Source organism: Coptis chinensis, chromosome 2 (genome assembly GCF_015680905.1).
Source record: "Coptis chinensis isolate HL-2020 chromosome 2, ASM1568090v1, whole genome shotgun sequence".
NCBI lineage: Eukaryota > Viridiplantae > Streptophyta > Magnoliopsida > Ranunculales > Ranunculaceae > Coptis > Coptis chinensis.
In genome coordinates, this window is record NC_141457.1 from 7,761,990 (window position 1) to 7,786,510 (window position 24,521).

Sequence of the window (24,521 nt, forward strand, 5' to 3'; positions counted from 1 at the left end):
AAGAAGATCTAAGGAAAAAGGGAGCGACCAAGAGAGAGAAAGGGGAGTGAGCAGGGCTGAGAGGGAGAATAGTGCCTAAGAGCTAGGGAATAGTGCTTTTAACAGAAACAGGGTTGTAACATTTGGCGCCGTCTGTGGGGAATAGATACGAGCAGCATAGAAATGGTACCAAAGAGAGCAATAGGTAAACCAAAAAAGTGAGAGTCTAAGATGCGATGCCGGAGGCAGTGATTGAGGAAGGGGAAGAACGAGAGAAGGGTCGAGCAGCGGAAGAGACACGGCTGATGCGGGAAGAGATCGAGAGGCTGAGAGAGAAGAATGAGGAGTTGAGAAGAGACAGAGAAAGGGTGGAGGAAGAGGTCCGGGAAGAGCCAAGTGAGGGGTCGGAGAGTGAGAGAGCTGAGGAAGGGGAGGATCACGGGCCGAATCTGGTGGAGAACCCAGTCACGGGGCAAACAATGGAGCAAGTCCAAGAGATGATAAACAATGACCGAGAGGCAAATCTTCAACAGACGAAGAACCAAACAGGCGTGGCCAATCAGGTAGTAGCTGGATTGAACTGCAACCCACTAGCGGATGCGATATGGACGTCGGAGGTGCCAAAGAGGTTCAATCAACCAAGGTTTGGAAGGTACGATGGAACGGGAGACCCAGCAGATCACATTCATCATTTTAGGCAATAGATGCCACTCTGGTAAGAGGCGCGGTACGATGGGTTGCGGTGCATGATGTTCCCGGCCAGCTTGAAAGGGGGAGCCTCGGACTGGTATTATCGGTTGCCTTCCAAGAGTATAACTAATTTCCAAGGATTGGAGCAGGCGTTCATAGATCATTTTATACATCGGAAAAAGCGGGTTGTGGACATCGCGACCTTATTTAATGTGAGACAAAGATCGGCGGAATCGGTCAGAGAGTACTTGTGCCGCTTCATAGCCGAGACCTTGAAAGTGGAGAATTTGGATGAAAGGACAGCAGTGATAGCGTTTGAAAGAGGTCTGTGGCCTGGAACAGGGGTCCATCAGTCCATTGCCAAGAATGAGATCGTGACTTTGCACGAGTTATATCCGCGGGTAGAGAAGTATATTCAATACGAGGACGCAATGTAGAAAGAATCTAAGAGGGGGGCAAAGGCAGTGTCATCGGTAGAGAAAGAAGGGGATCACAGAAGGACAGAGTCGGTGGACAGAGGTAGTGAACGATATCGCGGCCACACATCACGGCCGAAAAGGAATATGGATATAGCGCGAAGGGAATAGAGGGAGAGGAAGCCATACCGCAAGTTAGAATATACGCCTTTAAACAGGCCGTTGAGTGAGATATTACCATTGATCAAGAACGCGTGCGGTACGAAGGACCGTGAACCATACTGCCGAAATGCCAAGCAAGCCGTACTATGCGTACCACCAGGTTCGCAATCATGAGACTAATGATTGTTATGTGCTAAAATGGTTGATCCAGAGGTTGATAGAGAAGGAAATGATGAGGGAATTTATAGTGGAGACTCCAAATGTGGAGCCGGTGCCAGCTCCAGGGAGAATATTGGGAACCATCAATGTTATTTTCATTGGAGAAGTTCTGAGCCACAACGCCCACATAGACAAGGTAAGAAGGGTGGTAAGGATTCAGCAGGTCAATGAGTCGAACATAGGACCGCGGTATAGCTCAGGGGTATTGAATGGGGAAGATAGGATTATATTTTCCAGTGCGGATCTCCGAGCTGTTAACACTCCACATGAAGATGCGTTGGTCATTACGGTGGAAATGGGCAATTACATGGTCAAAAAGGTACTGATTGATTGTTGTAGTGCGGTGGACTTGCTGTTTAGGGGAGTGTTAGATGAAATGAGGGTCGATCCGGGGCAAACCGAAGGCGCCCAGCGGTCCGGTTTGTATGGGTTTAATGGGAGTGTCCGCGGAGCCTATGGGAGAGCTTTTGTTGCCAGTGACGATAGGGCTTGTGAGGGTGTTCTTAAGATTTATGGTGGTCGACTCCAACTCCCAGTACAACGCGATCCTAGGAAGGAGGTGGATCCACGAGATGAAAGCGGTGCCTTCAACCTATTACCAAGTTATTTGATTCCCCACCTCAATGGGAATGTATGAAGTCCGCGGTGATCAGGTGGCATCGAAGAACAGTCATCAGGATACTGTCAAGAGGATGGTCCGCGGACCTGGAGGAGAATCATTGAACCCCGGAAAGATGCATAACAATTACAGTGCGGGGTCGTGGAGGGGGAGGAGGAGGTTGTTATGGGTCCGAAGACATTGGATGAAGTGGAGGTAGTGAATTTGGGGGTAGGGGAAGAGGAGAGATTTACATCAATAGGGGCAAATCTATCGGAAGAACGGAAAGGTAAACTGGTACAGTGTTTTTCGGAGAACAAGGATGTGTTTGCGTGGGGGATAGAGGACATCACAGGTTTGGACCCAGATTTCACATGTTATCGGTTGCATATGAGGGAGGATGCGAAACCAGTAAGATAGAAGATGAGGAGCGTGAGACCTAAGTACGCAGAAGGAATCCGGGAAGAGGTTGCCAGGTTGAAGGGAGCGGGAATCATAAGGGAGGTGGAGTTCACAGACTGGTTATCTAATATAGTCGCAGTCCCAAAGAAAAACGGCAAGGTGCGGATGTGTGTTGACTTTACGGACGTAAACTTGGAATGCCCCAAGGACAGCTACCCTATGCTGCGAGTAGATGAGTTGGTGGACAGAACTGCGGGTTTCAAAATGTTCTCGTTTATGGATGCATCCATGGGATACAACCAGGTTGAGATGTATGGATCGGACCAGGAAAAGACGTCATTCGTGGTGGAAGGGGAAACGTACTGCTATACTAGAATGCCATTTGGGTTGAAAAACGCAGGAGCCACTTTTCAGCGGTTAGGGGAGAAAATGTTCGAGAGCAAAATTCGAAAATAGTTCGAGATATACATAGATGATATGGTGGAAAAAAGCATGTCAGAGGAAAAACACTTGGAGGGTTTGAGGGAGACCTTCGGTATATTGCAAAGGCACAATTTGAAACTCAACCCAGAGAAATGCACGTTCGGAGTCACCACGGGAAAATTTCGGGGTATATCGTGGTATGGCCGGGGAATAAAGGCTAACCCTGAACAGGTAAGGTCATTGGTGGAAATGCCATCACCGCAAATGGTGAAAGAGGTGCAGCGATTGGCAGGGAGAGTCGCGGCCCTAAACAGATTCATTTCAAAATCATCCGACAAATGTAGGTCGCTGTATAGATTGTTGAGAAACTCTACAGACTTTACATGGATAGCAGAGTGCGAGCAAGCATTTCAAGAGTTAAAGAAATATCTAGGGGAGGCACCCCTGTTGTCGCTGCCCAAAATGGGAGAGAAGTTGTATTTGTACACGGGGTCACGGAGTATGCAATCAGCTCGGTCCTCATTCGCGTGGTGAATAAGATGGAAAAACTGGTGTATTTCAGAGTAAGACTTTGTTAGATGCAGAGACTAGGTACAACCGAGTGTAGAAGTACGCTCTTGCCTTGATATTTTCAGCCCTGAAGTTGAAACCATATTTTGAAGCTCATGAAGTGGTAGTGATGACGAACTTGTCCCTCAAGCAAGCTCTGAGGGCTGAGAAATCAGGAAGAATGCATAAATGGGCTGTGATGCTGAGTTCATATGAGATTCAATATCAGATCAAGACGGCGGAGAAAGCTCAGACAGTGACAGAGTTTTTGGCAGAGTTTCCTACAGAAGATCCCATGTGGGGGGAAGAAATGGTCTTAGAGCCTGAACGAGAAGAGGGACAGGATCACTTGAACCCATGGGATGAGAGGAATGGTTGGAGGGTATTTGCGGATGGGTCGGCCACAGATGCAGGTAGCGAAATAGGTGTGGTACTGGTTACGCCGGAAAAGAATAGGCTAGAGCAAACAATGAAGTTGGGATTCGCGGCTTTAAACAATGAATCAGAATATGAGGCTGTGATTGCGGGCTTGAGGATGGTGGAAGGTTTGGGGGTGAAGGAACTTACCGTGTACTCAGATTCGAATCTGGTGGTATGTCAAGTGAATGGCGGGTTCGCGGTGAGGTGCCCCAGATGGTGAAATATTTGCAAGTCGTCGCGAGAGGTGGGCGGCGGTTCACACAAATCCGGTTTCATACACTTAAACCGCAGGGGAGAACCGCCATCTGGGATGCCCCGCCTATGTAGCCGTAGCCATGCCGGTCGAGGAGGAGGATTATCCAAGTAAGAAAATTGGATGACCGAAAATCGAGGAGCCCTCGGAGATATTGAGTGTTGTAGAAGAAGAGGAAGGATGGATGGAGCCTATCAAACAATTCTTATCGGGGCATGAGGTACTTGATAAGGAGAGAAGAGGAGGTGGAAGAGGTGTCCCTGAGGTATACACTATTGGGAGGGAGTTATACCGCAAGAACTTCAACGGGGCCATTACTAAACTTCTTGGGACCAAGGCTGGCACAAGAAGTGATCGCGGAGTTACACAGGGAAGATTGTGGGAGCCATTCAGCGGGCAAGACAACGACTCACCGGTTGCTGACACAAGGATACTTTTGGCCTCACATGAAAAGGGATGCTGTAGAATTTGCCAAAAGATGTGAGAAATGTCAGAGGTTTTCTCAGTATATATTTGCTGAGCCGCTACATAATGTGGCTAGTCCCTCGCCATTTGCGATGTGGGCCCTCGATATAATGGGGTCTGCCCATGGCCCGTGGCAAGAGGAGATTTCTGTTGGCCACTACCGACTACTTTACCAAATGGATTGAGGATGTGCCGCTGCAACAAGTAAAAGAGGTGCAAGTGGTCAAATTCCTGTGGGAGAACATAATATGTCGGTTTGGGCTGCCCTATGCTATTATCATGGACAACGGAACCCAGTTCCACGGGTGCTAAGGTGAAAGATTTTTGCAAGCTTATCGGGTAAAATAGGGATTCTCGCCCCTACAATCGAGAGGGCAATGGGCGGGAGTCTTCCAACAAAACCATACTCAACAATCTGAAGAGGAAATTGGAGGATAAAAAAGGGGCTTGGGGCGATGAGTTAAACCATGTGTTGTGGGCCTATCGAACTACACATGGACAACCGCTTCGGGGAGACTCCTTTCAATTTGGCATATGGCATAGATGTCGTGATACCGTCGGAAATGAGGTGGCTACCACCCGAACATGGGCTGTTGAGAGTGGGTCAAACTGGGGCATCCTATCCAGGGACATAAACTTGGCCGAAGAAAGAAGGGACACCGCGCGCATAAGGTTGGAAGAGTATCACCGCCGCCTCCAAAGGTAGTACAACAAGAGGGTGAGATTGAGGAGATTCAAAGTAGGAGACATGGTGCTTCGTAGAGTGACCCCCAGCACAAAGAAAGTGAATGAGGGGATGTTGGGGACAAATTGGGGAAGGGCCCTATATACCGGTGGACATTGGAGGGACGAGTACTTACAAATTGCAAACCATGGAAGGAAGAATGATGGAGAAACCTTGGAATGTGAGGTTATTAAAAAAGTTTCATGAGTAAATGTAATAGGAGAGGTCCTCATCTGCATGAGGTATTTGTAAATATATAAAACCATAACACTTTTGGGATGGACAATGTTGCATTAACTTTCACTTGCCCTTCGTGAGTGAAGGCGGTGGAGGGATGAGCCCTTCACGGACGAGAGGTCCGAACTAAAAGGGGCAAAATGAGCTGCCCCACTAGGGATATGAGGTCCCAACCAACGGGGCAAAGTGAGATGACCCGGTTGGCAGACATGAGATCCAAGGCAAGAGAGTTGCCACATGCCGCGAACCTGAGCGGGGAGAGGGGAGGTGCCCCAGCACCTCAGAGGCAATCTAGCGGCTGAGCCAAAAGAGAGAAGGCAAATCGAGTTGCCTTCAATAGTAATGTAGGAACACAAGCTGCATTACACAAAGGGCCTTACATTGTATTGGGCCCGCAAAGAGATAAAGAGTAGACAAAACAGATTGTGCAAGGCAAGTAATGCAACCACCAAAATTAAAAGGAGGCAATCAATCCTCAGCAACGACCATTAAAGAGAAGGAAAGAGAATAAAAGTATAGAGTAACAAGTGTAGCAAAAGACAACAGTAGTTACAACAAGACAAGGAACTCAGAAACTAGGGTCATAACATAAAAAGCATCTACACTTTTTTGCGGACCACAACATCAGCAGCCTCCTTAATAGCAGCATCCGCAGCTGCATCAATAGCCCCAGCCACCATCTCCGCTACCTCGGGAGCGGTGACGCCATGAGAGAAGCGGGATCATGGGTACCACCGCAACCTCGGCGCCACAGGACCGATGTGGGGGCTTCTGGAAGGAGCCGACTTTCCTTGATAAGTCAGTCATGCATACTCCTCCTTGATCTTCTTGGCCACCCTCTTATCAGCCAGCACACAGAAGTGGTCCTAAAGTTCATCCATGTCAGATTCCTGTTGTTTAAGAAGGGTCATCGTGTCCTCTTGGTGTTTCTTAGAGAGAGCTGCGGTGGCTACGTTATGCTGCGAGAGTAAAGTTTCGCGCTGGTGACTCAGTCGGTCATTAACCTTATTCATGTAGGCCAAGTGGGAGGCCTCAGTTGACTTGAGCTCGTCCTGGGCTCTGAGCTTGTCCAGTTCTGCAGCCCCATTCAACTGTTCCAGTCGGGCGACTTCCTTCTCTAGCAATTCAACTTTGGACCTAGCACCAAAGAGGCCGCGGATCATGTAGGAGATATCCAAGCTCATTTGAAAGAGATAGTAAAGGTCAGGTTATCCAGAAAAGAGGAAGAAAGCTAATTAGAGAGAGAAAAAGGATACCTTCTCCCAGCCGGTGTAGAACGAGGTTCTGTGTTGGTCAAATAAGCCCCCTTCTGCATAAGCAAGATCGTTGGGAAGGTGAGACCCATAAAAAAGGGAGGAGGCCACTGTAGGGTTCTCCAAGGCCGAATCATTGGCATTTACGATGCGATTGCGAACCTTGAAGGTGGGGCAGAAAACAAGGACAGGGTCAGCGACCCCTTTGCCAGATCGGGCAACCGTCTCCTTACCAGACCGCGGGTCTGGATGGATGGTGGTAGCAGAGATTGAAGTATTCAGATTGGTGGGGGGCTCTTCAGATGCAGAGGGTCGCGGACGCTTTGAACTCGGTCCAGGAGATGAGCGGGCTACAGTGGCAGGAGCAACCTCAGTAACGACATCCTCATCCGAATCGTTGTCAAATAGTTTTCTCTTGTTGGCTCCCATATCGGAGTGGGGAGAAGTAGCCGATAGAGAATGGGGGATAGATATTGATCTTCCCAAGTGGTTAGGGACTGGTAAGAGGGATGAGTTGCGGACTGGGAAGGGGAGTTGGAGAAAGGAGGTCGGGGTTGGCGAGTAGTTACTGTGTGATGGTGGGATTTCTTGGGGTGTCGTCTTTTCTTGGGAGGCGGTGAGCTCCGAGGTTTTCGTTCCTTGGGTGGAGGGGGGCCGAAAAGGGGGCACTATACCCTCCAATGACCTTCAATTGGGGGTCTGACAGTAGTAGAGTGGTGGTGGTGGGATCAATTCCAAGAACTGCGGATCGAGAGGGCCCAAAGTCGCGGAGCTTCTGGAAAATGGTGGAGGAGATATGGTCGTAGGGTCGTGACTTCGAGTCTGGTCGCCAGCCTGTAGAAAAGAGTTGCAAGATTAGATGAGGAACCAAGGTACATACACATTAAATGGTAAATAAAAGGAGGACTCACCACTGGGAAGGAAAACCAGATGATTAAGGTTCAGTTCAGGAGGAAGATCCGCAGACAGGAAGTTTCCTGAGATATACAACGGATAATGGTGCCACACCTTGTCGGAAGAGGTGACACGGAGGACAAAATGTTGTTTTCTAGGGCGGACGCAGAAGGAATGATATCCCACGCTGACATCCTTTGTGCTCTTTTTTATGGAAAAGTGAGCGGTCATGTCACGAACTATTATCTTAGGTATTCCAGACTCGTTGTAGTGGTTCGCGGCATACATGACCCTCCAGAAGTTGCTAATACCTTGGCAAGGGGGGATGTTAAAATGGTTGCGTACCTCGATATCAAGGCGGGTGAGGGGTAAGCGGAGTTCAGCAATGATTTGCCCTACCGTGGCCATGAGACACCCCAGTTTGTAAGGGATCAAATAGGGAAAGTAAGTTAGGTCAAGCACATGTTCTAGGGTGACGTCAGCAGGAATGCCATAGGCAGCCTTGACCGCCTCTAGATTAGGTCTACAGCTGCGTGGTGGAGGCGGCAGAAGGGAAAAGGGTTGCCTGGAAGTGGATGGAGCCTCAGTGGGATCAAAAAGAGGGGGTGAGGCAACACTGCGAGAAGGGGAGGAGGAAAAGGTGCCGGATCTGGAATCCGACATTTGCGGAAGATTTCATAGAGGAAGACGCTCGCACGCAACCGAACAGAGGGGGAAGAAAGAGAGAATCGTACTTTAAAAGAGTAATGCACAGTACAAAAGAAAAAGGAAGTAGATAGGGAAGAAGACCAACCTGTGGAAATGAGAGTGTGGCTGTTACAGAAGCTTTAGCGGAAGGAAAAAGCAGGTGATGAACGCGCGCTGGATCGGAGTAACCAGAAAGGGAAGATGAGGGAGTGGTGGAGAAAATAAATCTAGAAGAAAGTAGAAGGCAAAATGAGTGAGAAGGAAGAATCGAGCGGGCTTTTATAAGAGGGATAGGCAAAATCATAATTTGAGGGGAACTGAAATCGAGGAGACACCAAAAGGGACCAGCCAGGGGATGATGCATGGAAACACAGAAATCGAAGGGATGCATGCAGTAAACGCGTGGGGTGCAGGTGAATCCAGCGATGCAAGGGTGGTGGAGGGTCATGGCAGAGAGATAGAATGAGCTGAACTCTCGACCCCCTGATCGCCGGAAGATCGCGGACTCGAGAGGGGGCATCTGTAGCGGTAGGATTAGGGACCCTGGACATCAGTGGGTGGATGCGCCCGGGTCAGTTTAGGAACTTAGCCGCGATGTACAAGATCAGAGCCAAGGCACATGGTCACGGTACGAAAACCCTACACGTTGAGATAAGAGGACCGCGAGATGGAGGAACAGATGGAGGGCCATGATGGATGAAAAGAAAGATATAAAGAGAAATAGTGGGAGAGAGAGAAGAGGAGGCGGATTCATTAATCCAAAGAAAGAAGACCTAAAGAAAAGGGGAGCGAATAAGAGAGAGAAAGGGGAGTGAGTAGGGCTGAGAAGGAGAATAGTGCCTAAGAGCTAGGGAATAGTGCTTGTAATAGAAACAGGGTTGTAACATTTGGCGCCGTCTGTGGGGAGCAGATATGAGCAGCATAGAAATGGCACCAAAGAGAGCAGTGGGTAGACCAAAAAAGTGAGAGTCCAAGACGCGATACCGGAGGCAGTGAATGGGGAAGGGGCAGAACGAGAGGAGGGTCGAGAAGCGGAAGAGACACGGCTGATGCGGGAAGAGATCGAGGGGCTGAGAGAGGAGAATGAGGAGTTGAGAAGAAATAGAGAAAGGGTGGAGGAAGAGGTCGGGGAAGAGCCAAGTGAGGGGTTGGAGAGTGAGAGAGCTGAGGAAGGGGAGGAGCACTGGCCAAATCTAGTGGAGAACCCAGTCTCGAAGAAAGATAGGCGTAATACCTTAGACAAAAAATAATGAAGCAGTCGAAAATTTTCACTCTGAAAAGAAATTTCTCTTAGAAAGATCGGCATAATGTCTTAGAAAAAATAATGAACCAGTCGAAAATTTTCACATGGAAAATTTCTCTTAGAAAGATCGGCATAATGCCTTAGAAAAAATAATGAAACTGTCAAAAAATTTCGCTCGGAAAATTTCTCTTAGAAAGATCGGCATAATGCCTTAGAAAAAATAATGAAGCTGTCTAAAATTATCACTCGGAAAATTTCTCGTAAAAAGATCGGCATAATGCCTTAAAAAAAATAATGAAGCTGTCGAAAGTTTTCGCATGGGAAATTTCTCGAAGAAAGATTGGCGTAATGCCTTAGACAAAAATAATGAAGAAGTCGAAAAATTTCACTCGGAAAATTTCACTTAAAAACATCAGCATAATGCTTTAAAAAAAAAAATGAAACTGTAAAAAATTTCGCTCGGAAAATTTGTCTTAGAAAGATCGGCATAATGCCTTAGAAAAAATAATGAACTGTTGAAAATTTTCACTCAGAAATTTTCCCGTAGAAAGATCGGCATAATGCCTTAAAAAAAATAATGAAGCTGTCGAAAATTTTCGCCTGTAAAATTTATCGAAGAAAGATCGACATAATGCATTAGACAAAAATAATGAAGTAGTCGAAAATTTTCACTCTGGAAAAAAAATTCTCTTAGAAAGATCGGCATAATGCCTTAGAAAAAGTAATAAAACTGTCAAAAAATTTCGCTCGGAAAATTTTTCTTAGAAAGATCGGCATAATGCCTTAGAAAAAATAAAAAAGCAATCAAAAAATTTCACTCGGAAAATTTCTCGTAGAAAGATCGGCATAATGGCTTTGAAAAAGTAATGAAGCTGTCAAAAATTTTCGCTTGTAAAATTTCTCGAAGAAAGATCGGCATAATGCCTTAATGCCTTGGACAAAAATAATGAAGCAGTCGAAAATTTTCAATATAAAAAATATTTCACAAAGAAAGATCGGCATAATGCCTTAGAAAAAATAATGAAACAGTCGAAAATTTTCACTTTTAAAATTTCTTGGAGAAAGATCGGCATAATGCTTTAGACAAAAATAATGAAGCAATCGAAAATTTTCACTTGGAAAATTTCTCTTAGAAATATCGGCATAATGCCTTAGAAAAAATAATGAAGCTGTAGAAAATTTTCGCTTGGAAAATTTCTCAAAAAAAGATTGGCGTAATGCCTTAGAAAAAATAATGAAGCTGTCAAAAATTTTCACTCGGAAAATTTCTCGTAGAAAGATCGGCATAATGCCTTAGGAAAAATAATGAAGCTGTAGAAAATATTCGCTTGAGAAATTTCTCGAAGAAAGATCGGCATAATGCCTTAAACAAAAATAATGAAGCTGTCAAAAATTTTCACAATGAAAAAAAAATTATCTTCCAAAGATCGGCATAATGTCTTATAAAAATAATGATGTTGTCAAAAAAATTCTATTAGAAAATTTCTCGAAAAAAGATCGACTTAATGCCTTAGACAAAAATAATGAAATAGTCGAAAATTTTCACTTGTAAAATTTCTCTTAGAAAGATCGGCATAATGCCTTAGAAAAAATGATGAAGCTGTCGAAAATTTTCACTTGGAAAATTTCTAGAAGAAAGATCGGCATAATGCCTTTAGTAAAAATAATAAAGCAGTAAAAAAATTTCATTCTAAACATTTCTCTTAGAAAAATCGGCATAATGCCTTAGAAAAATTAATGAACTGTGGAAAATTTTCACTAGGAAATTTTCTCGTATAAAGATCGGCATAATGCTTTAGAAAAAATAATGAAGCTATCGAAATTTTTTGTCATAATGCATTGGACAAAAATTTCTCGAAAAAAGATCGTCATAATGCATTGGACAAAAATAATGAAGAAGTCAAAAAAATTCACTCTGAAAAAAAAATCTCTTATAAAGATCGGCATAATGCATTAGAAAAAATAATGAAACAGTCAAAAAAATTCGCTCGGAAAATTTCTCTTAGAAAGATCGGCATAATGCCTTAGAAAAAATAATGAACCGTGGAAAATTTTCACTAGGAAATTTTCTCCTATAAAGATTGGCATAATGCTTTAGAAAAAATAATGAAGCTATCGAAATATTTTGTCATAATGCATTGGACAAAAATTTCTCGAAAAAAGATCGTCATAATGCATTAGACAAAAATAATGAAGAAGTCAAAAAATTTCACTCTGAAAAAAAAAATCTCTTATAAAGATCGGCATAATGCATTAGAAAAAATAATGAAACAGTCAAAAAATTTCGCTCGGAAAATTTCTCTTAGAAAGATCGGCATAATGCCTTAGAAAAAATAAAGAACTGTCGAAAATTTTCACTCCGAAATTTTCTCGTAGAAAGATCGGCATAATCCTTTAGAAAAAATAATGAAGCTATCGAAAATTTTCCCTTGTAAAATTTCTCAAAGAAACATCGTCATAATGCATTGGACAAAAATAATGAAGTATTTAAAAAATTTCACTTTGAAAAAAAAAAATCTCTTAGAAAGATCGGCATAATGCCTTGGAAAAAAAAAACTGTCAAAAAATTTCTCTCGGAAAATTTTTCTTAGAAAGATCGGCATAATGCCTTAGAAAAAATAATGAAACTGTCAAAAATTTTAACTCGGAAAATTTCTCGTAGAAAGATCGGCATAATAGCTTAGAAAAAATAATGAAGCCGTCAAAAATTTTCGCTTGTAAAATTTCTCGAAGAAAGATCGGCATAATGCCTTAGACAAAAACAATGAAGCAGTCGAAAATTTTCAATACGAAAAAAAAATTCTCTAAGAAAGATCGGCATTATGCGTTGGAAAAAATAATGAAGCAGTCGAAAATTTTCACTTTGAAAATTTCTCGAAGAAAGATCGGTATAATGCCTTAGAAAAAAATAATGAAGGAATCGAAAAGTTTCACTCAATAAATTCTCTTTGAAATATCGGAATAATGCCTTAGAAAAAATAATGAAGCTGTAGAAAATTTTCGCTTGAAAAATTTCTTAAAAAAGGATTGGCGTAATGCCTTAGAAAAAATAATGAAGATGTCGAAAATTTTCACTCGAAAAATTTCTCGTACAAAGATCGGCATAATGCCATAGGAAAAATAATGAAGCTGTCGAAAATATGTGCTTGTAAAATTTCTCGAAAAAGATCGTCATAATGCCTTAGACAAAAATAATGAAGCAGTCAAAAAATTTTACTCTGAAAAAAAAAATTCTCTCATAAAGATCAGCATAATGCATTAGAAAAAATAATGATGCTGTCAAAAATTTTCATTTGGAAAATTTCTCGAAAAAAAATCGGCATAATGTCATAGACAAAAATAATGAAGCAGTCGAAAATTTTCACTAAGAAAATTTCTCTTAGAAAGATCGGCATAATGCCTTAGAAAAAATAATAAACTGTCAAAAATTTTCACTAAGAAATTTTCTCGTAGAAAGATCGGCATAATTCTTTAGAAAAAATAATGAAGCTATTGAAAATTTTCGCTTAAAAAATTTCTCAAAGAAACATCGTCATAATGCATTGGACAAAAATAACGAAGCAGTCAAAAATTTTCACTCTCCAAAAAAATTTCTCTTAGAAAGATATGCATAATGCCTTAGAAAAAATAAAGAAACGGTCAAAAAATTTCTCTCTGATAATTTTTCTTAGAAAGATCGGCATAATGCCTTAGAAAAAATAATGAAGTTGTCAAAAAATTTCACTCGAAAAATTTCTTGGAGAAAGATCGGCATAATGGCTTAGAAAAAATAATGAAGCTTTCGAAAATTTTCGCTTGTAAAATTTCTCGAAGAAAGATCGGCATAATGCAAGACAAAAATAATGAAGCAGTCGAAAATTTTCACAATGAAAATAAAATTCTCTAAAAAAGATCGGCATAATGCGTTGGAAAAAATAATGAAGCAGTCGAAAAAATTTCACTTTGAAAATTTCTCGAAGAAAGATCGGCATAATGCCTTAGAAAAAAATAATGAAGCAATCGAAAATTTTCACTCGCAAAATTTCTCTTAGAAATATCGGAATAATGCCTTAGAAAAAATAATGAAGCTTTAGAAAATTTTCGCTCGGAAAATTTCACAAAAAAAGATTGGCGTAATGCCTTAGAAAATATAATGAATATGTCGAAAATTTTCACTTGAAAAATTTCTCGTAGAAATATCGGCATAATGCCATAGGAAAAATAATAAAGATGTCGAAAATATTCGCTTGTAAAATTTCTCGAATAAAGATCGGTAGAATGCCTTAGAAAAAATAATGAAACTGTCAAAACATTTCGTTCGGAAAATTTCCCTTAGAAAGATCGGCATAATGCCTTAGAAAAAATATTGAACTATTGAAAATTTTCAATCCGAAATTTTCTCATAGAAAGATCGGTATAATGTCTTAAAAAAAATAATGAAGCTATCGAAAATTTTCACTTGTATAATTTCTCGAAGAAAGATCGTCATAATGCATTGGACAAATATAATGAAGTAGTCAAAATCTTTAACTCTGAAAAAAAAATATATCTTATAAAGATCGACATAATGCCTTAGAAAAAATAATCTTGTTGTCAAAAAAATTCAATTGGAAAATTTCTAGAAAAAAGATCGGCAAAATGCTTTATACAAAAATAATGAAGTTGTCGAAAATTTTCACTCAGAAAATTTCTCTTAGAAAGATCGGCATGTTGCCTTAGAAAAAATAATGAAACTGTCGAAAATTTTCCATTGGAAAATTTCTAGAAGAAAGATCGGCATAATGTCTTTTCAAAAATAAAGAACAGTTGAAAATTTTAACTCGAAAAATTTCTCTTAGAAAGATCGGCATAATACCTTAGAAAAAATAATAAAACTGTCAAAAAATTTCGCTCGGAAAATTTCTCTTAGAAATATCGGCATAATGCCTTAGAAAAAATAATGAAGCTGTCTAACATTATCACTCGAAAAATTTCTCGTAAAAAGATCGTCATAATGCCTTAGAAAAAATAATAAAGCTGTCGAAAGTTTTTGCATGGGAAATTTCTCGAAGAAAGATTGTTGTAATGCCTTAGACAAAAATAATGAAGAAGTCGAAAATTTTCACTCGGAAAATTTCACTTAAAAAGATCAGCATAATGCCTTAAAAAAAATAATGAAACTGTAAAAAAAATCGCTCGGAAAATTTCTCTTGGAAAGATCGGCATAATGCATTAGAAAAAATAATGAACTGTAGAAAATTTTCACTCAGAAATTTTCTCGTAGAAAGATCGGCATAATGCCTTAAAAAAAATAATGAAGTTGTCGATAATTTTCGCTTGTAAAATTTATCGAAGAAAAATCGACATAATGCATTAGACAAAAATAATGAAGTAGTCGAAAATTTTCACTCTGGAAAAAAAAAATTCTTAGAAAGATCGGCATAATGCCTTAGAAAAAGTAATAAAACTGTCAAAAAATTTCGCTCGGAAAATTTTTCTTAGAAAGATCAGCATAATGTCTTAGAAAAAATAAATAAGCAATCAAAAAATTTCACTCGGAAAATTTCTCATAGAAAGATCGGCATAATGGCTTTGAAAAAGTAATGAAGCTGTCAAAAATTTTCGCTAGTAAAATTTCTCGAAGAATGATCGGCATAATGCCTTAGATAAAAATAATGAAGCAGTCGAAAATTTTCAATATAAAAAATATTTCACAAAGAAAGATCGGCATAATGCCTTAGAAAAGTTAATGGAGCAGTCGAAAATTTTCACTTTTAAAATTTCTTGGAGAAAGATCTGAATAATGCCTTAGACAAAAATAATGAAGCAATCGAAAATTTTCACTTGGAAAATTTCTCTTAGAAATATCGGCGTAATGCCTTAGAAAAAATAATGAAGCTGTAGAAAATTTTCGCTTGGAAAATTTCTCAAAAAAAGATTGGCGTAATGCCTTAGAAAAAATAATGAAGCTGTCGAAAATTTTCACTCGGAAAATTTCTGGTTGAAAGATCGGCATAATGCCTTAGGAAAAATAATGAAGCTGTAGAAAATATTCGCTTGTGAAATTTCTCGAAGAAAGATCGGCATAATGCATTAGACAAAAATAATGAAGCTGTCAAAAAATTTCACAATGAAAAAAAAAATTCTCTTCAAAAGATCGGCATAATGTCTTAGAAAAATAATGATGCTGTCAAAAAAATTCTGTTGGAAAATTTCTCGAAAAAAGATCGACTTAATGCCTTAGACAAAAATAATGATGTAGTTGAAAATTTTCACTTGTAAAATTTCTCTTAGAAAGATCGGCATAATGCCTTAGAAAAAATGATGAAGCTGTCGAAAATTTTCACTTGGAAAATTTCTAGAAGAAAGATCGGCATAATGCCTTAGCAAAAATAATAAAGCAGTAAAAAAATTTCACTCGAAAAATTTCTCTTAGAAATATCGGCATAATGCCTTAGAAAAAATAATGAAACTGTCACAAAATTTCACTTGGAAAATTTATCTTAGAAAAATCGGCATAATGCCTTAGAAAAAAAAAATGAACTGTGGAAAATTTTCACTAGGAAATTTTCTCGTATAAAGATCGGCATAATGCTTTAGAAAAAATAATGAAGCTATCTAAATTTTTTGTCATATTGCATTGGACAAAAATTTCTCGAAAAAAGATCGTCATAATGCATTGGACAAAAATAATGAAGAAGTCAAAAAATTTCACTCTGAAAAAAAAATCTCTTATAAATATCGGCATAATGCCTTAGAAAAAATAATGAAACAGTCAAAAAATTTCTCTCGGAAAATTTCTCTTAAAAAGATCGGCATAATGCCTTAGAAAAAATAAAGAACTGTCGAACATTTTCACTCCGAAATTTTCTCGTAGAAAGATCGGCATAATCCCTTAGAAAAAATAATGAAGCTATCGAAAATTTTCACTTGTAAAATTTCTCAAAAAAAGATCGTCTTAATGCATTGGACAAAAATAATGAAGTAGTCAAAAAAATTTCACTCTGAAAAAAAATTTCTCTTAGAAAGAACGGCATAATGTCTTAGAAAAAATAAAGAAACTGTCAAAAAATTTCTCTCAGAAAATTTTTCTTAGAAAGAACGGCATAATGCCTTAGAAAAAATAATAAAACTGTCAAAAATTTTAACTCGGAAAATTTCTCGTAGAAATATCGGCATAATGGCTTAGAAAAAATAATGAAACTGTCAAAAAATTTCGCTTGTAAAATTTCTCGAAGAAAGATCGGCATAATGCCTTAGACAAAAATAATGAAGTAGTCGAAAATTTTCACTACGAAAAAAAATTTCTCTAAGAAAGATCGGCATTATGCGTTGGAAAAAATAATGAAGCAGTCGAAAATTTTCACTCTGAAAATTTCTCGAAGAAAGATCGGCATAATGCCTTAGAAAAAAAATAAGGAAGGAATCGAAAATTTTCACTCACAAAATTTCTCTTTGAAATATCGGAATAATGCTTTAGAAAAAAGTAATGAAGCTGTAGAAAATTTTCGCTTGGAAAATTTCTTAAAAAAAGATTGTCGTAATGCCTTAGAAAAAATAATGAAGATGTCGAAAATTTTCACTCGAAAAATTTCTCGTAAAAAAATTGGCATAATGCCATAGGAAAAATATTGAAGCTGTCGAAAATGTGTGCTTGAAAAATTTCTCGAAAAATATCAACATAATGCCTTAGACAAAAATAATGAAGCAACCAAAAAATATTTCTATGAAAAAAAAATATTCTCTCATAAAGATCAGCATAATGTATTAGAAAAAATATTGATGCTGTCAAAAATTTTCATTTGGAAAATTTCACGAAAAAAAATCGGCATAATGCTATAGACAAAAATAATGAAGCAGTCGAAAATTTTCACTAAGAAAATTTCTCTTAGAAAAATCGGCATAATGCCTTAGAAAAAATAATAAAATGTCAAAAATTTTCTCTCAGAAATTTTCTCGTAGAAAGATCGGCATAATGCCTTAGAAAAAATAATAAAGCTATCGAAAATTTTCGCTTAAAAAATTTCTCAAAGAAACATCGTCATAATGCATTGGACAAAAATAATGAAGCAGTCAAAAATTTTCACTCTCAAAAAAAAATTTCTCTTAGAAAGATATGCATAATGCTTTAGAAAAAATAAAGAAACTGTCAAAAAATTTCTCTCTGATAATTTTTCTTAGAAAGATCAGCATAATGCCTTAGAAAAAATAATGAAGTTGTCAAAAAAATTCACTCGGAAAATTTCTAGTATAAAGATCGACATAATGGCTTAGAAAAAATAATGAAGCTGTCGAAAATTTTCGCTTGTAAAATTTCTCGAAGAAAGATTGGCATAATGCCTTAGATAAAAATAATGAAGCAGTCGAAAATTTTCACAATGAAAAAAAATTTCTCTAAAAAAGATCGGCATAATGCGTTGGAAAAAATAATGAAGCAGTCGAAAAAATTTCACTTTGATAATTTATCGAAGAAAGATCGGCATAATGTCTTAGAAAAAAATAATGAAGCAATCGAAAATTTTCACTCGCAAAATTTCTCTTAGAAAAAATAATGAATCTTTAGAAAATTTTCGCTTGTAAAATTCCACAAAAAAAGATTGGCGTAATGCCTTAGAAAAAATAATGAATATGTCGAAAATTTTCACTCGAATAATTTCTCATAGAAATATCGGCATAATGCCATAGGAAAAATAATAAAGATGTCGAAAATATTCGCTTGTAAAATTTCTCGAAGAAAGATCGGCAGAATGCCTTATAAAAAATAATGAAACTGTCAAAACATTTCGTTCAGAAATTTCTCTTAGAAAGATCGGCATAATGCCTTAGAAAAAATATTGAACTATTGAAAATTTTCAATCGGAAATTTTTTCGTAGAAAGATCGGTATAATGCTTTAGAAAAAATAATGAAGCTATCGAAAATTTTCATTTGTATAATTTCTCGAAGAAAGATCGTCATAATGCATTGGACAAATATAATGAAGTAGTCAAAATCTTTAACTCTGAAAAAAAAATATTTTATAAAGATTGGCATAATGCCTTAGAAAAAATAATGATGTTGTCAAAAAAATTCACTTGGAAAATTTCTAGAAAAAAGATCGGCAAAATGCTTTATACAAAAATAATGAAGCTGTCGAAAATTTTCACTCTAAAAGATCGGTAAAATTTCTCGAAGAAAGATCGTCATAATGCATTGGACAAAAATATTGAAACAGTCAAAAAATTTCACTCTAAAAAAAAAATCTCTTACTAAAATCGGCATAATGCCTTAGAAAAAATACTGATGTTGTCAAAAAAATTCTCTTGCAAAATTTCTAAAAAAAATATCGGCATAATGCCTTGGAGTAAATAATGAAGCAGTCGAAAATTTTCACTCGAAAAATTTCTCTTAGAAAGATCGGCTTAATGCCTTAGAAAGATTAATGATGGAGTCAAAAAATTTCCATTGGAAAATTTCTAGAAGAAATATCGGCATAAAGTCTTTTGCAAAATAATGAACAGTCGAAAATTTTCACTGGAAAAATTTCTCTTAGAAAGATCGGCATAATGCCTTAGAAAAAATAATGAAACTATCAAAAAAATTTGCTGGGAAAATTTCTCTTAGAAAGATCAGCATAATGCCTTAGAAAAAATAATGAACTGTCGAAAATTTTCACTCGAAAATTTTCTCGTAAAAATATCATCATAATGCATTAGAAAAAATAAGAAAGCTATCGAAAATTATAGATTGCAAAATTTCTTGAAGAAAGATCACCATAATGCATTGGACAAAAATAATGAAGCAGTCAAAAAATTTCACTCTGAAAAAAAAAGGTCTCTTATAAATATCGGCATAATGCCGTAGAAAAAATAATGATGTTGTCAAATAATTTCATATGGAAAATTTCTAGAAAAAAGATCGGCATAATGCCTTAGACAAAAATAATGAAGCAGTCGAAAATTTTCACTAGGAAAATTTCTCTTAGAAAGATCGGCATAATGCCTTAGTCAAAAATAATAAAGCAGTCGAAAATTTTCACTTTGAAAAAACAATTCTCTTAGAAAGATCGGCATAATGCCTTAGAAAAAAAATAATAAAGCTATCAAAAATATTCGCTTGTACAATTTCTCGAAGAAAAATCGGCATAATGCCTTAAACAAAAATAATGAAGCAGTCAAAAATTTTCAATTTGAAAATTTCTCGAAGAAAGATCGGCATAATGCCTTAGACAAAAATAATGAACAATCGAAAATTTTCACTCTGAGAATTTCTCTTAGAAATATCTGCATAATGCTTTAGAAAAAAGAAATGAAGCTGTAGAAAATTTTCGCATAGAAAATTTCTCAAAAAAAGATTGGCGTAATGCCTTGGAAAAAAAAATTAAGTAATCGACAATTTTCACTCGAAAAATTTCTCGTAGAAAGATCGGCATAATGCCATAGAAAAAATAATAAAGTTGTCGAAAATATTAGCTTGTAAAATTTCTCGAACAAAGATCGGCATAATGCCTTAGACATAAATAATGAAGTAGTCTAAAATATTTACTCTGAAAAAAAAAATTCTTATAAAGATCGACATAATGCCTTAAAAAAAATAATGATACTGTCAAAAAAATTTACTTTGAAAATTTCTCGAAAAAAGATCGGCATAATGCCTTAGGCAAAAATAATGAAGCAGTCCAAAATTTTCACTAGGAGAATTTCTCTTAGAAAGATCGGCATAATGCCTTAGAAAAAAAAAATGAAGCGGTCGAAAATTTTCACTTAAAAAATCTCTAGAAGAGTGATCGGCATAATGGCTTTGGCAAAAATAATGAAGCAATCGAAAATTTTCACTCGAAAAATTTCTCTTAAAAAGATCGGCATAATGCCTTAGAAAAAATAATGAAACTATTAAAAAATTTCCCTTAGAAAGATTGGCATAATGCCTAAGAAAAAATAATGAACTGTCGAAAATTTTAACTATAAAATTTTCTCTTAGAAAATTCGGCATAATGCCTTAGAAAAAATAATGAAGCTATAGAAAATTTTCGCTTGCAAAATTTCTCGAAGAAAGATCGTCATAATGCATTGGACAAAATTAATGAAGCAGTCAAAAATTTTCACTCTAAAAAAAAAATTCTCTTACTGTGATCGGCATAATGCCTTTGAAAAAATAATGATGTTGTCAAAAAAATTCACTTGAAAAATTTATAGAAAAAAGATCAGCATAATGCCTTAGACAAAAATAATGAAGCAGTCGAAAATTTTCACTAGGAAAATTTCTCTTAGAAAGATCGGCATAATGCCTAAGAAAAATTAATGAAGCTGTCGAAAATATTCGCTTGTAAAATTTCTCGAAAAGAGATCGACATAATGCCTTAGACAAAAATAATGAAGCAGTCAAAAATTTTCACTTTGAAAAAAAAGATTCTTTTATAAAGATCGTCATAATGTCTTAGAAAAAATAATGATGCTATCAATAATATTCACTTGGAAAAATTCTCGAAAAAAGATCGGCATAATGCCTTAGACAAAAATAATGAAGCAGTCGAAAACTTTCACTCTGAAAATTTCTCTTAGAAAGATCGGCGTAATGCCGTAGAAAAAAAAATAAAGCTTTCGAAAATTTTCCCTTGGAAAATTTCTAGGAGAAAAATTGGGTTAATGCCTTTGGCAAAAATAATGAAGCAGTCGAAAAATTTCACTCGAAAAATTTCTCTTAGAAAGATCGGCATAATGCCTTGCAAAAAATAATGAAACTGTCAAAAAAATTCTCTTGGAAAGATCGGCATAATGCCTTTGAAAAAATAATAAAGCTGTCAAAAATTTTCACTAGGAAAATTTCTCGTAGAAAGATCCGCATAATGCTTTAGAAAAAATAATGAAGCTGTCGAAAATTTTCGCTTGAAAAATTTCTCGAAGGAAGATCGGCAAAATGCCTTAGACAAAAATAATGAAGCAGTCGAAAATTTTCAAACTGAAAAGAAATTTCCCTTAGAATGATCGGCATAATGCCTTATAAAAAATAATGAACCAGTCGAAAATTTTCAAATGGAAAATTTCTTGAAGAAAGTTCGACATAATGTCTTAGACAAAAATAATAAAGCAGTCAAAAAATTTCACTCGGAAAATTTCTCTTAGAAAGATCGGCATAATGCCTTAGAAAAAATAATGAAATTATCGAAAATTTATCGAAGAAAGATCAGCATAATGCATTAGACAAAAATAATGAAGCAGTCGAAAATTTTCACTCAGAAAAAAAATTTCACTTAAAAATATCGGCATAATGCCTTAGAAAAAATAATTGAGCTGTCGAAAATATTCGCTTGTAAAATTTCTTGAAAAGTGATCGGCATAATGCCTTAGACGAAAATAATTAAGCAGGAAAAAATTTTCATTTTGAAAAAAAAAAATCTTTTACAAAGATCGGCATAATGTCTTAGAAAAAATAATGATGTTGTCAATAATTTTCACTTAGAAAATTTCTCGAAAAAAGATCGACATAATGCCTTAGAAAAAATAATGAAGCTGTCGAAAATTTTCACTTTGAAAATTTCTAAAAGAAAGATCGGCATAATGCCTTTGGCAAAAATAATAAAGCAGTAAAAAATTTTCACTCGAAAAATTTCTTTTAGAAATATCGGCATAATGCATTAGAAAAAATAATGAAAGTGTCAAAAAATTTCTCTCGGAAAATTTCTCTTAAAAAGATAGGCATAATGCCTTAGAAAAAATAATGAAGTGTCGAAAATTTTTACTGGAAAATTTTCTCGTAGAAAGATCGGCATAATGCCTTAGAAAAGATAATAAAGCTATCGAAAATTTTCGATTGTAAAATTTCTCGAAGAAAGATCGTCATAATGCATTGGACAAAAATAATGAAGCAGTCAAAAATTTTCACTCTAAAAAAAAATATCTTATAAAGATCGTCATAATGCCTTAGAAAAATAAATGATGTTGTCAAAAAATTTCACTTCAAAAATATCTCGAAAAAAGATCGGCATAATGCCTTAGACAAAAATAATGAAGTAGTTGAAAATTTTCACTCGGAAAATTTCTCTTAGAAAGATCGGCATAATGCCTAAGAAAAAATAATGAAGCAGTCGAATTGGAAAATTTCTAGAAGAAAGATCGGCATAATGCCTTTTTCAAAAATAATGAAGCAGTAAAAAAATTTCACTCGAAAAATTTCTCTTATAAAGATCGGCATAATGCCTTAGAAAAAATAGTGAAACTGTCAAAAAATTTCGCTCGGAAAATTTCTCTTAGAAAGATCGGCATATTGCCTTTGAAAAAAATAATGAGCTGTCGAAAATTTTCACTCTGAAATTTTCTCGTAGATAGATCGGGATAATGCCTTAGAAAAAATAATGAAGCTATCAAAAATTTTCGCTTGTAAAATTTCTTGAAGAAATATCCTCATAATGCATTGGACAAAAATATTGAAGTAATCGAAAATTTTCACTCTGAAAAAAAATTTCTCTTAGAAAGATCGGCATAATACCTTAGAAAAAATAAAGAAACTTTTTAAAAAATTCGCTCAGAAATTTTTTCTTAGAAAGGTTGGCATAATGTCATAGAAAAAATAATGAAGGTGTCGAAAATTGTAGCTCGGAAAATTTCTTGTAGAAAGATCGGCATAATGGCTTAGAAAAAATAATGATGTTGTCGAAAATTTTCGCTTGTAAAATTTCTCGAAGAAAGATCGACATAATACCTTAGACAAAAATAATGAAGCAGTCGAAAATTTTCACTCTGAAAAAAAATTTCTCTTAGGATGATCGACATAATGCCTTTGAAAAAATAATACAGCAGTCGAAAATTTTCACTTGGAAAATTTCTCGAAGAAAGATCAGCATAATGCCTTTGGCAAAAATAATGAAGCAATCGAAAATTTTCACTTGAAAAATTTGTCTTAGAAAGATTTGTATAATGTCTTAGAAAAAATAATGAAACTATAAAAAAATTTCGTTCGGAAAATTTATCTTAGAAAGATCAGCATAATGTCTTTGAAAAAATAATGAAGCTGTCGAAAATTTTCACTAGGACAATTTCTCGTAGAAAGATAGGTATAATGTCTTAGAAAAAATAATGAAACTGTCGAAAATTTTCGCTTGTAAAATTTCTTGAAGAAAGATCTGCATAATGCCTTAGACAAAAATAATGAAACAATAAAAAAAATTTACTCAGAAAATTTCTCTTAGAAAGATCGGCATAATACCTTATAAAAAATAATGAAACTGTCAAAAAAATTCGCTCAGAAAATTTCTCTTAGAAAGAATGGCATAATGTCTTTGAAAAAATAATGAAGCTGTCAAAAATTTTCACTCGGAAAATTTCTCTTAGAAAGATCGGCATAATGCCTTAGCAAAAAATAATGAAGTTGTCAAAAAATTTCGTTTGTAAAATTTCTCGAAGAAAGATCGGCATAATGCATTAGACAAAAATAATGAAGCAGTCGAAAATTTTCACTCTGAAAAAAAATTTCTCTTAGAAAGATCGGCATAATGCCTTAGAAAAAATAATGAAACTGTAAAAAAAAATTGCTCGAAAATTTTTTCTTAGAAAGATCGGCATAATGTCTTAGAAAAAGTAATGAAGCTGTCGAAATTTGTCACATGGAAAATTTCTTGAAGAAATATCGGCATAATGCTTTAGACAAAAATAATGAAGCAGTCGAAAATTTTCACTATGAAAATTTCTCTTAGAAAGATCGGCATCATGCCTTAGAAAAAATAATGAAGCTGTCGAAAATTTTCGCTTGAAAAATTTCTCGAAGAAAGATAGGCGTAATGCCTTAGACAAAAATAATGAAGCAGTCGAAAATTTTCACTCTGAAAATGTTGCAACCCATTTCACAATTTTTTTTTTTATTTTTATAATTCTCGACTACTTGGTTAGATGCTGAAGGCGAACAATACACCTAATCTGACTTCATCAGCTGAACCCATTTGGGTTGCCTACGTACCCCCTTATCAAGGGATCAAGCT

The 24,521-nt window shown here is 36.5% G+C and overlaps 1 protein-coding gene across 1 annotated transcript; it reads left to right on the forward strand.

Moving 5' to 3' along the window:
- The first annotated feature begins 1,374 nt into the window (after window positions 1–1,374).
- LOC147514668 (uncharacterized) lies at window positions 1,375–2,103 on the forward strand. Its single transcript, XM_086592654.1, has one exon. The coding sequence runs from the start codon at window positions 1,375–1,377 to the stop codon at window positions 2,101–2,103; it is 729 nt and encodes a 242-aa protein (XP_086448780.1).
- The last annotated feature ends 22,418 nt before the right edge of the window (window positions 2,104–24,521 follow it).